Source organism: Buceros rhinoceros, unplaced genomic scaffold, assembly GCF_000710305.1.
Source record: "Buceros rhinoceros silvestris isolate BGI_N320 unplaced genomic scaffold, ASM71030v1 scaffold12462, whole genome shotgun sequence".
Lineage (NCBI taxonomy): Eukaryota > Metazoa > Chordata > Aves > Bucerotiformes > Bucerotidae > Buceros > Buceros rhinoceros.
Genome location: NW_010400862.1, coordinates 41,755 through 55,047, shown reverse-complemented (window position 1 = coordinate 55,047; position 13,293 = coordinate 41,755). Strand labels below are relative to the sequence as shown.

The window sequence follows — 13,293 nt, the reverse complement described above, 5'->3', positions numbered from 1 at the left end:
CCGTGCCCCACAGTAGGTGTGGCAGGTGTGAGTGACGGTTTAGGGTATCAGCAGAATCCCAGCATCCTGAGAAAGTTTAAAGGGTTAGATGGTCTGTGCTGTCTAGCAAACACGTCAGTTTGCCTCTGCTGTAAGGCCAGGAGCTTCCAGCCTGGGGATGGGGTGGAAACAATACTACTTTAAAGGTGGGTTTAATGGAGACAGCGAGTTATAATCTTAATTAATTTGAACTTTCACTTTCACCTTAAAATCTTGTATTTTAGAAAATTAATTCAGAAATAAAAGACTAGCATGCAATTATGTGTCTCACTTCATAGCGTTTTCCTCTTCTGAAAGGAATGAAATTAAAAAACTGAGTATGAAACAAAAATGTATGAAGTTAGTTTGAAGCAAAGAGACTTCAGAGGAAAGGTCTTTCTTGTCACAGTCAAACAGCTGGTTATTGTTGAACATATGGTAGTTCCCTCCAAGACTATTACTTGTATCAGGAATTTGCGATGGCTCTATTACCTGTCAGAGCATTACTTAAATGATGAAACTGAAATGAAGAGTGAATCTGTAACGGTCTTGTCAAAACTCTGAAATTAAATAGATGTATTTTCCTGAGGCTTTTTATTTTACCAATATCTCAGTGTGAAATTTTGGATTATTTTTAAGTCTGCGTGTCCTGGGTTCGGCTAGCATAGGGTTTATTTCCTCAGCCAGGATAACTGGACCGAACCAATCAATGGGATATTTGATACTGTACTGACTTCATGCCTTCAGCCCTAAGAGAGGGCTGGCTGGAGAGGGTGCAAAGTTTCAGTCAGCTGCGTGGCTCGGCATGGCAGTAAGCAGTGCATTGTGTATCACTCGCTTTGTTGCTATTATTACCATTCTTTCCTTTCTCTCTTTCTGTTGTTCACATAAACTCTCTTTATCTTAACCCACGTGGCTTTACTTTTACCTTTTCTCCTCCTTCCTGGGGTAGGAAAGGGTGACTGAGCAGCTACATGCTACTTAGTTGCCAGTTGGGTTCAAACCAGTCCTTTTTGGTACCCAAAAGACAGGGTGGGGGTAGGGGGTGGGAGGGAAGGGAGGACAAAAGAAGGTGCTGCTCAGGTAGAGAACCTGGTTGTGAAAGTATGTCACATGGATGTCCAGGTACCCAAGATTTGAGCCACTGAGGAACATCAAAACAACCAGCAGGTCGATCAGGCTGCTGAGGTTAAAGTATTTCAAGTAAACCTGGATTGGCAGCATAAGGGTGAATTATTTTTGGCCCGTCATACGTCAGGCCATCGAGGTAGAGATGCAACATACAGGTGGGCTTGTGACCAAGACGTGGACTTGACCATGGACAGTATTGCACAAGTCATCCATGAATGTGAAACGCGCTGCAGTTAGACAAGCCAAATGGTTTAAACCTGTGTGTCATGGAGGGCATTGGTTGAATCACAAATATGAGGAGGCCTGGCAAATTGACTACATCACACTTCCATGAACAAGCCAGGGTAAATGCCATGTGCTCACTACGGTGGAAGCCACTACCAGATGGCTCGAAACATATGCTGTGCCTTATGCCACTGCCCGTAACAGAATTAAACAAGCCAAAGTTAAACTTGTGTGGTTGAAATGGGGAGACCTGCTAAACTGACTATATCCCACTTCCACAAACACACCAGGTAAATGCTACATGCCTACTGTGGTGGAAGCCACTACGGGCTGGCTGGAAACATATGCTGTGCCCCATGCCCCATTCTGGGGCTCAAAAAGCAAACCTTGTGGTGACATGGCACCCCAGAAGGAATCGAGTTGGACAATGGGACTCATTTCTGAAACAACCTCATAGACACCTGGGCCAAAGAGCATGGCACATCCCCTGTCATGCCTCTGGAAAAAGCGAATGGTACAATGGACTGCTAAAGACTACACTGAGAGCAATGGGGGGTGGGACCTTCAAAAAAGTGGGATATGCACTTAGCAAAAGCCACCTGGTTCATTAACCCTAGAGGATCTGCCATTGAGCTGGCATTGTCCAATCAAAACTCCCACATACTGTAGAAGGGAACAAGGTCCCTGTAGTGCACATGATGAATGAATTAGGGAAGGTGGTCTGGGTTAGTCCTGCCTCAGGCAAAGGCAAACCCAGGCGTGGGGTTGCTTTTGCTCAAGGACCTGGGTGGGTCACTTGGTGGGTGATGAGGGAGGATGAGGAAGTCTGATGTGCACCTCAAGGGAATTGCATTTTGGGTGAGGACAGCTCACATACGAGTCAGTGAGGGATGGACTTTGAAACTGAGTGAGGGGCAGTGGTGATGAAACTCAAACTGGCTTCATCAACGGACGCCCAGCAATTTCCTCAGGATTAATGTCTTCAATTGGCAGACCGTGAGCGTGGGCTGCACCAGATACGCCAGCTTTAAACTCAGGATGCAGCATGCAATAATCCAACACACCTCTCCTGCCCTGAGACTGTGATGACAGATGTAGCCTGAAAGTCCTGGATTAAATGAACGCAATGGACATGGTAGAGGGATGGCCCATAGGTTAAGGGAATGATGTGTGTGCAAATGGTTGTGCGTGAGGTAGATGGTATAGAATAAGGGTGGATAATCTCCTGGGTTTGGCTAGCGTAGGGTTAATTTCCACAGCCAGGATAGCACAATTTCCAACAGTGGTGTGGTTTGGTGGGCTGTGGGGAAGTAAGCAGTGCATTGTATATCACTCACTTTATTGCTGTTACTATTGTTTTCTCTCTCTTTGCACTGTTCAAATAAACTCTCCTTATTGTAACTCACATGGCTTTACTTTTACCTTGTTTTCTGCTCCCCCCTCACCCCTGGGGGTAGGAAGGGGTGGGTGAGCGGCTGCATAGTATTTGGTTGCCAGCTGGGTTCAAACCACGACAGGCTTTGATTTGTTTTTTTGTAGTCTTTAGGCGGGACTTGAGCTCAGGGAATATGAGATGAATATTGTGTTTTAACCTGGGACTATTTGTACTTAGTCCCTGAAGGCATTGTCAGTGTACAGACCAGCCAGTCAGGAGAGCAATCTTTTAAAAGCCCTTTAGGGGAAAATTAGAACTTTTCTTCTTTCTCTCCTTTTTTTTTTTTTTTTTACAAGGGAAAATATTTTTCAGTGTTCTTTCTGCCTTGAACAGACCTGTTAACTATCACCTTGGACTTTGTAGGTTTTTTAAATATACTAATATGCAGTAACAAGCATCACTCATGTCCAGGTATTAAAATTTTCTGTAGTTCTGTCAGTGATGTGAATGCCTTTTGACTCTTTCAGCTTTACCTATTAGATGGCTTGCACTTGTGAGACAGGGTTGAAGAATGAGGTGTTCCAGCATTTTTTTTTTTTATTGGGTTGATTGGACGTACTTGATATTTGTATCTGAGTAGACAGCCATCTGTCCCTTAGGCCATGCCAATTATGCCACCTCTGAAAGCAGCCAGAGAAATTCAGTTCTTTTATTCAGCCTGCACAACTGTTTCTTTCACCTTTTGTCTATTGAGGAGATTGGCCTGGAGTGGTTATTTTCGGTTGCATTAACTAGTCCTTTACCAAATGGTGTTGCACGTGAATGAAGCAAATACAAAAGCTCATGGCAAGACATCTTCTGTAAGTAAACTTTAACTTAAATACCATGGCAAATCTAAAAAGATGGAAAATAATTGAATTAAAAGCTACTTTTAATGTAGAGGGGTTTGCTATGTAGTAATAATCTTTAAAATAATTGCAAGCAAGAGTGGGCGAAGGTTTCAATGGAGGGGAATTCCGCATTTGTTTCTTCTGGGTACCCCATATGTTCTGTTTTCTTTATCCAAAAGCAATTGCAGAAAGAAGGACTCATCTCATACTCAAAATGACCTGAGAATAGAGCCATGCCTAATTTACCATGTGATACTTCAGTTTTGCTCTCACGTGTTAGCATGCTAAATCAGTTGGGCTTATAGCCTGAATTTAATCTTGACACGCAAAATGAATTGTATTTGTGGGAGGTGCAAGTAAATTGGTATTACACATATGAATACTCTAGCAAAACATCTAAATATTGCTTTTGAGTGCAGAGATATAAATTCAGAATTCCTATTTTTTGCGAATCTTTATAGTGATTTGTTGCATAATCGTATGGAGAGTCAGTTATTTGTTCAGTTAGTTCCCTGAAAAAAGCCCTTCAGTTAGTTTGACTGTCTGCTACTTTTCTTCTTTTATCACTGACATAAGTTACAATCCACAACTAAAAAAGATCCACTCATTACTTCTTCGGTACTTCTTTAAAAAGACAGCACTTGCATACTTGCAGAATTAGTAGCATGGTATTTTGGAACAAGTTACTCACTTAAAAGAATCAGTGCACCAGCCCGTCCTCTTGAATAGCAAATATAATTTGTTTGAGGTCTCCATTTTTAACTGACTCTTTCAAAGATTGCACTCAAAATGAGCTAATCTTTTAATGATAAAATTTGCAGCATAAAAAAGAGAAGAAAAATTCTTGTAATGAACATTTTTGGAGTATACCTATAATGCAGTATTTTAGGAAAAAAACCCTTGTGAGTGCAGAAATACGGTGGGCCCTAACTCCATCTCTTTCTCTGTTTACAGTCTGTTTGCCATCCATTTTACGGTGTTCTTTTGCTGAAAAAAGTCTTGTCTATTCTTCAGTTTCTGAGTTAAAATTTCTTACTCTATATTGCTTTAATCTCTGCTCTTGTTCTTATCTGTATTTCTTGAACCATTTGCAGTCTCCTAGTTGCTTCTCTCATGCTCCTTCTAAGTCCCAGCAAACATGATTCCCTACTTCATATTGCTGAAGTGACTTACAGGGACTTGGGGTAAGACGTAGCATGTTTCTTTTCCTTCCACAAACGTTAAAAGAAAAAAAATAATCTTTTAATTGCATTTACATAACAAGTGTATATCTTGCTTCACCAAGAGTACATCACATCCCTGACTAAAGACCTGGTGAACCTGGGACCTGCTCCTAACAGTCGTTCACTTCACTGGATGTGTTATATGCAAAAGTGGCATTTCATGAGTGGTGTGTGAGCATCCCAAGAGCAGAGTACAAGGACAATACTGCAGCTCACAGTGGTACTCTCTAATTGTACTGCGAGTACAATTCACTAATTTAAAAGTTTACTTCTGTCTATTTGGAGGTACTGGGAAGCGTGTATTTGTGACTTTGTACGTAATGGAAATGTATGCTTACTTTGTGTAGTACTTCAGAAAACAATTCTGCACGTCAATGTGCTGCTTTTTTTTTCCTCCTTTAATTTTTATTGTTGTACTCTACAGTGATTGCTGAGTGGTTTCTTCTAGTGATGTTCTATGCCTTTACTTAACATGGTAGTTCTGTCTGTTTTCGGTATTTTCAGATTGCTCTTTGGCTGTTAATCTTTGTGTTTTTACTCTATATTGTTAGGCTGCTTTCTGGCTTCAGATTATCTTTCTTTAAAATCTAGAGGAATGCTTTGAAGTACTTTCTCTTCATGCCTTCTGTCAATTCCATTTAAGTTTTTCAGTGGTGGGATAGCTTTAACATAGGAAAAAAATACACCGATCTACAACAAATGTCACCATAAAACTCATGAACTGCTTTTATTTAAGCTAAAAGCAAACAAGCCCTTGCCTCTGGCCTGAAACAAAGCGTAGTGATCTTCAAACCCAGAGTAAATAACTTTGCAAAGTGTTAAACAATGAAAAAATGGATGTCCTGGATTCTTCTGTAGTGCCACAGAATTGGTGCTCACAATAGCAGTAGTTTTTAATACCATTTTTGGTTGAGTGTTTTGGCTGGAAGAAAACTGAGCATATGATACTTCTCTTTAAGACCATAATGACAGTGGGCTAACAGCTGTGGATGCTCTTGGTGGTTAGCATATGAGACCTTGGTTTGATTCCTGTCCAGTGTACATACTCTAAGGTTTGTGTTTGCATGGCTTACACCAGGTTTGTAGATGTTTTAATATGCTAGGGAGACAAGCTACGTGTTTGGTGGGATATTGGTGGTTAGAGTGGTTAGGAATGAGGAACCAGAAGGAATATGACCAGCAAAAACTTGCTGGAGAATAAAAATCCAGTTGCGTTGAGCCAGGACAGTATCAGGCAGGTTTTGAGAAGGAAGATAACTAAAACTTGCTGCTGCTGTTGTGTGTGAGGATTAACGTTCCTCTTCCAAATGTACATCACTGACCTGCCTAAGTGGAACCCTAGTAATAATGTGTGCGTAGTATATTATAAATTGCCTGTGTACATCTCTAACCAGTATCCTTTGATACAAGCCAGACCCCAAGGCCTGTGACAGATTATCATCAGCACTTAGCACATGCAAACTGCTGCGCAAATGTATAGCTAAACACTGTGACACATTTGCAAAGTAAGAAAGAATATCCCCTTTGTGGGACTTTGGATTGGATTAGTGCTGAAGCTAGGCCAGTGGTCGGTTAATTGACTACAGTGGTCTGTAAAGTTAAAGGAACTGTTTCCCAACTCTCCTGTTCCATAGATGCTAATTATTTAACTCATTACTCTGTCCTCTTGCAGGTTCCCTCCATGCTTTGCAAACACTAAAATGCTCGTGTAGAAAGTTCTCTTTACTTTTAAACTTTTCATTATTTAGTCTCTCCTTCTTTGAAAAGCATTCCCCTAAGTGGCGTTTTTCCAGCTTTCTTGCATCTTGCTTAATCACATGCTGATTCAGAGCAGTGGGACAGGTGGAGACACAAAAACATTCCAGTACAGTAGAATATCTCTTTCTGTAGTAGTTTTCCATACCTGGTCAGTTAATCTTACGGCAGAACAATGTTCATGTGTCAGATCACATACCTCTCTTAGGAAATGTGGAGGGATGACGATAAGTAACTTTTTCTCCAGTTCAATCTCCTTGCTATTAGCAGGACTCAGATTTCTGTCAGAGTGGTTAAAGTTCTTTGAGAAATTATTTGCCAGTTCCCTTGAAAAATGTCCCAAGATTGCCCCAAGGACTGAAATCTTCTATCCGCTACTGTGCTTCTTTGCAATCAGGCTTTTCTATAGCTGGTGAGTGGGAAAGTCAGTCACTCTGTTTGGCCAGATGTGATCCTCTGCTGTCATACACATACAACAATGGCAAGTTCTGTTTTTTTTTTTTCTTTTAATGCCTTTTAACCTGTCATCTGTCATTTGCCCTTACCTCTCGTTTAAGTGTTGTATCATCTGTATTCATTCTTCCTCTGACTCCTTTATCCTTGCTGACTGTCTTTTCTTCTTTCATGTACAGTTATTTTCAGCTGTGTTCCCACCTCTGTACCCAAGCCTTCCTGCTTCTCCTGTTGTCATAGATTCCATGCACAGACCCTGGCCATCTGTTCCTCGCCCTTTGCATCTTTGTCCTGTGGGGTTTTTTAATATGCCACCTCCTTCTGTTATTCCTTTCCTTATCCTCATCTTTTATTTGCTTTGGTTTTTAAATAATACACAAAGAGCTGTGGTTTCATTTTATTTTGTAAATTCTTGATTGTGGAGACAGAATTAAAAAAACCCAAACAAACAGAAAACAAAGAAATTAAAATCTGTGAGAGAAGAAAGCAAAATCTTTTATAAAATGGTATAAAAATCAAGGTTCCCTTTAGACAGAGAAAGATCTTCTAGTCTTCTAACTTCATGGCATGGCAACCTTGCGTGTTATATAGGTCAGAATCTAAGAAATTTCTGTAGGTCTCAGTTGTTGTCATTGCTGTCTCTTTAATGGTTAAGTGCTATGGAATATAGAGACCCAAGAAAATAAGATTTTTAAAAAAAAATTCCTGTACTGTGAAACGTGCTTGCAAGCTGGAAACCAGCTTTTATGATTTTATTGCAATTTCCTGAGAACTCCTTCTATGCTTTCATTTTAGAGAGAGCAGAAACATTCCTAAAGAACCTCATGAATATGAAAAAACAGAGAAAGTGGCACCTTTATGGCCTCTCTTGCGGAAAGTATTGGTTTGTTCTTTGCGCTTGTGGCGTATAGGCCTAGAAGAACTGCCTGCCTTGTCTGCTTGCTCAGATACAGATCGGTTCAGAGATGCTGGATGGTGTATGCGCTGGTGTTTGTCTTCCTTGGGCTTCATGAACTGCAAACTGCACTTAAGTACTTGTCCTCTTCTGAACTGTGTATTTCTGTTTAGTACAGCGTAGCGTGGGGACTAATAAAATTTTTAAAGAATTTGGTGGAAAGCCCAGAAAGAGTACTGTTGAACTATGCACCAAAGCTATGATATCGGTGTACTTCAAGCCACATGCTGAAACCCACACTGCCTCTGTGCCTCGCTGGCACTGAGAGCTGTGAGTAAACAGCCGGACATCTTTTTCCCCAGATTATATAAGCCTTACCATTAATGTAATTTCTATATAAATTGGAGGAAAACTGAAACATTCTTTTTGAAAGGAGAGGAGCTTGTCTGCATATATGCTTACACATGCATGAACACATTCTTATCCAGAAGGAGTCATTAATTTTTACAAACTGAGCTATAGAAGAAACCTCTAAACCCAGTGAGCAGCAGTTAGGCTGAGTCCTGATCTATATGGACCACCAGTACAGAGTTTCTTCTTATCATTATGGCAGATTTCTAAGACTTGGCAGTAAGTTCTGGTATCATGCATTTACATTTCATATGCTTTTCTGAAAGTAAACATGAGTTTCATAGAAATTGAGAAGTGATTATAGCTCCAAAACAGTTCTGTTCGCATTGTATGAATGGGGTCTTGGTGTTTCAGCTGCACAAGAATATAAATTATATGGTTAAATTATCAAGGCAAGGGATTGAAAGACCTGTCTAGGAATGCTTTTCTGCTCTGTGGGATCCTCTGTGAGAAAGGGAATGTAGAAGCGGAGGCTTCATGTTGAGGAGTTTGGGGGAGAAGGCAGAATGAAACCTGGGCTCTGACAGCCACATTCATCATCTTCACGATTAGTCTGATTTTTCTTTTGTGTTGGTTTCAAATGCAGTAACTAGTTTCCAAACTATATTTTATTAGAATTTTTGGTTTTGTGTTCTCATTCATCTCGTGATATTTCAAGGTGCTTTGGCTAATACTGAATATTGTATCCCTGAGGGATAAGTCATACATCCTGCTCAGCTTAAGAGTTTCCAAAGTGCCTCTAGAAGACTGCAAACAAAACTGAAAAGGCCTGGTTCATGCTGAATGGCAGGTTAATGAAAAGAGATCTCTCTTTATGAATGATTTCTCCTGGAGTAACAGGAAAATGGAGGGAGTATTCACACCAGCCCTGGGATATGCAACTTCTGTGAGATTCCTCTGCCTCAGGCCTGACGAAAGGGTACTCAGAAGTCTAGCAGTGTGAGTGCAGCACAGAAAAAGGGGGCCATGGCTTTCCGTGCCCTTGAGCCTTCTCTTCACAAGTATGCAAAAGGACTGGGGCCATGCCAATGGCATACCAGGCTTTGGGAAGAGTGATATGAGCAGCTGAGCAGGTGGGGTTGGATCTGCTACAGTTTTGTCATTGCTTCCGTGGAATAAAGAGAGCTGGAAAAGTACCAATGGAAACCATCTAATCCAAAACCTCCACGGCATGGAGTCCTTTGCATAGAGATGCCAGATTATAGTACGAATGCATGTGCCATGCTGAACATGTAAAACATTACAAGATTATGTGCCATCGGAGTGAAAATTTCTTAGACTTTAAGTTGCTTCCTGTAATTCTTTTCCATGGTTCAGAGCCTCAAGACTTCTATTTAGGTGCTTTTGCATTCATTTTGTGTTTATTACACAAGTTATAATTATAAATAAATCTATATCCTTAAAAGTGTACATCCACACATTTATTTAAATATATTTCTGTGCATGCACATTTTATAGGTGTGTTTAATAAATGTTATTGAAATAGGTTGATTTTATTCTTTGTTTCTTTTATCAGTTTGCTGAAAGCAGTCAGAAAAAAGAGGCTTTACAAAAAAGTATTGAGAAATCAAAAATTGGACGTGAAGACACTGTAAGTTGCTTTGGGAGGGAGGCATTCCTAACCAGAGCTACTACAAGTATGCATGGTTTGTAAATGCTAATGTCACCGTTGGAAATCCATTAAGAATTCTAAATACTGGAGACAAGAAAGGGACAGAAAAATAATAAGGTATTACATTATTCCTTAGTTGATTACAATCTAATGAGTAAAATATTGCCCACTGGCTGCTCCAGGGCTGAGAAAAGGTGTGATGGTCTGAAGTCTCGTAATCTTCCAGGATTTTTCAGATTTAAAGGTATCTTAAAACTTGAACTACTCAGAGGTACGTACCGACGTTGCCAGTGGTTGCTGAACTGCCTAATCGAGTAACTGCAAGCTTAGGTGTTTGGGTCTTATTTTTTTTAATCTTAATTATAATCTAAATTTCTAAATTACTATTCTGACCAGCCATGTAAGCTTGGTGCTCTTTGCATGCCAAAGCTGTTAAGGCTGCAAAATAATATTTAGGCTTCATATCTACCATATATATGTAGCAGCATATTAGTTAGAAATACTTCATATGGTATTCTGAGTTGCTGATTTGTTTTGAGATGCTCAGTCTAAAGTGAGCAACAAATCTCCAATAAATAAATGCATAAACAGGGACAAACAGAAGCTTTCGGGTGGAATGGAATTTTGTAGGAAAGAGCCATATCTTAGAATCCAGAATGTTTGATAGAAACGCTCTGGGTTTGACTGTAATCAGGGAATCTAGGCAGGTTTCTCACACAAGTGTGCATGGCAGGTTTCCAAATGGATTGTTGGAGACTTGGCCTTCTCCACCGTGTGGCCTGCCCTAGTCACAAGAAGCTATTGGTCCTGGAAATCCTGTTCTGGCTGATGCTGCCAGCATTTTGGTTCTGGATTATTCATCATGAAGAAGTCCCAAGAAATCTAGATCTCAGTGTAGGTCTCTGAGCAGCTGGCCTCCATACCCCAGCATCTGGAAGCTTTTGATTTCCAGTCTGCGTTTGCAGAATATGCTGAATCAAGCGTGTCGGCAAAAGTACAGGGAATATGGAAGTTTTGGGGGGAAAAAAAACCCCAAAACCAACCCAAACTCAAAAAACCCCACTCCAAACACCTCAGACCACTGGGCTGCTATGGAGATTGCCATTGGCTAAAAATCTAAGAGTTTACAAACTCATGCTGTCTGGCTTTTTTAGGTTACCCAGCACCCTAGCAGTAGTCCTTTGGCTATCAGCCAGTTACAGCGTTCGGCTGTAACTACAGACTGAATTAGAAGTATGTGCTGAGTTGACTATGGGAGAGGTCCTGTTGAGTCAGTGTCTGCAGATCCTTATTGATTGGTGGAATATTTGAGGTCAAATATTGTATACTCTCCCAGCAAAGACTACCATGTCTTATATATCTGGATTTATTTTGAGGCCACTGCTCTTAAATGGTGGGGAAAAAAGGATAAAAATAAATTCAGAGGGTGTACGTACACAGCATCCTGATTTGTGGAAGTGTGAATGGTCGGGTTTTCTGTAATGCTGTCTTTAATTACAAGACTAGCGGTCAAAAAAAAAATCATTTAACCTTTAAGCCTACAATTAAGAGATCTGTTTGGAGTTTGACAAACCATGTTGTGTTCAAAAGTTGTAGAAAATTGTTTTGTTTACCCATTTTGGCCTTAATTTCTTTTTCCTTCCAGTTTGTACTCGATATCATTTAGTGTCACCGAGACTTTTGTGTGTGCATAAAATGCTTAACTGGTTTACTGACAGAAAGCAGTAGCAAAAACAGCTTTTAAATTTACATTTTTCTCATTCTTAAAAAAACATTCTGTGCAATAATTACTGATTTTTATTTTTATATATTTTTTTTTATATTTCCCAACATACTTTGAATCCTCAGGCAGAACGTGCAGCTCTAGTAGAGGAACTTGCTGCTCTGAGGAAGGAAAAAGAGCAGCTGAAGGCAGAAGTAGACAAATACAGAGAATGTGATCCAGACGTCGTTGAAGAAATGCGTAAGTTTTATATTGTTTAAAGTGAAGTTTGGCATGAAAAGGTGTGCACAGTTCTAGCTTATAATCTGGTTTGCAGAGGTAGGTCAAAGAATAGCATCTTTTCTTTTTAAAGCTGTAAGCAATACAGGATGGGTGCACTGACCATTTCTTTCCGTGTTCTGTTGTATTATATAAAGGGGTTTTATTGATGTTTACTCTGCCAGCAACTGAGCAGTTAACAAACAATCCTAACATTGAAATACTCTGTGTTAGAATTACTGTCAGGACCATTCTTTCTAGAACCATATTCATTCTAAAGCTTACAAGTGTGCTGAACCCTAGAATGTGTGTAGGAAGAGGAGTCTCTGGCTCCCATTTACCTGCAATTCCATGCTGGCAAAACAGGTATCTTTGGCTTGTCTGTTTAGAACATAAACATTTCGTTAGAGATGCTTAATTGTCACTTATACATAAGTATGGTATTACACAGTTGACGGTGTTTGTACTGCCCCTAACATAGTGGGTTTTGGTTGGAGTTTCTAATGGAAGATGAGGAACGATGACTGACTTTAATACTCAGTACAGAATCGTGCGCTGAAATGTACTTAATATTCTGATCCTTAGCATGAAAAATGAAAAGCATGCATGAAATTTTATTGAATTTTCTCTACTTCAGCTTTCATGTTTTATTTATTAGGCTCTTACCCTAATAAATAGCAACCCTTAGTTACTACCCACTGCGAACACCACTGCATATTCAATTGCTGTAATGCCAAAATGCCATTACAGAGTGATGAGGAACAGGCACAGACCTTTTACTGAGAAGATAATCTGTCTGAATCTTTCTCTTTCATAATTCTTCTAACAAAGGCCACAGCTTTAGAAATGTGCTGAAAGCAAGCCAGGAACATAAACAGAGTTGGCAGCATACCCCAAAATTGGGCAGATACTATTTATTTTGAGGGGCTGTGACATTTTTTTGTCAGCTGTGTTATCTTTCCCCAAGGATGTAACAGTATGCCAGGGAATAAGCAACTCGAGACCTGAGGTTAGTTGCTGTGCTGTAAATCCATTGCTGTGTGCTTTCCCGAGGACAAGTAACAGATGCATTCCAGCTGATTCCAGCTGTGAAAATGAATGAGGTTAGGCAGATACCAGTAGCAGAGGCATTCATAGTGCCAGGTATTTTAACTGCTGAGATACCCTTATAAGCGTTGCACTAAATGATTTGACAAGCCTCCCTTTTGAAGCACATTCCTAAATACTAGGCAGAAGGGGGCAAATCACAGCTTAAGTGCTGGGGCAAACTGCACTAGCTGGCAACACAGAGATTAATATCCTGGAAAAAGGGAAAGAGAAAGAA

At 40.2% G+C, this 13,293-nt stretch overlaps 1 protein-coding gene across 1 annotated transcript in view; it reads left to right on the top strand.

Annotated features, from left to right (window-relative positions):
• Positions 1-2,190: 2,190 nt before the first annotated feature.
• LOC104489864 (meiotic nuclear division protein 1 homolog) overlaps positions 2,191-13,293 on the top strand; it is a 30,019-nt gene continuing 18,916 nt past the window's right edge. Inside the window, exons 1-3 of the mRNA XM_010132070.1 lie at positions 2,191-2,232; positions 9,893-9,967; positions 11,837-11,951. Coding sequence (XP_010130372.1) covers positions 2,191-2,232; positions 9,893-9,967; positions 11,837-11,951 — 232 coding nt within the window. The remainder of the gene's footprint in view (positions 2,233-9,892; positions 9,968-11,836; positions 11,952-13,293) is intronic.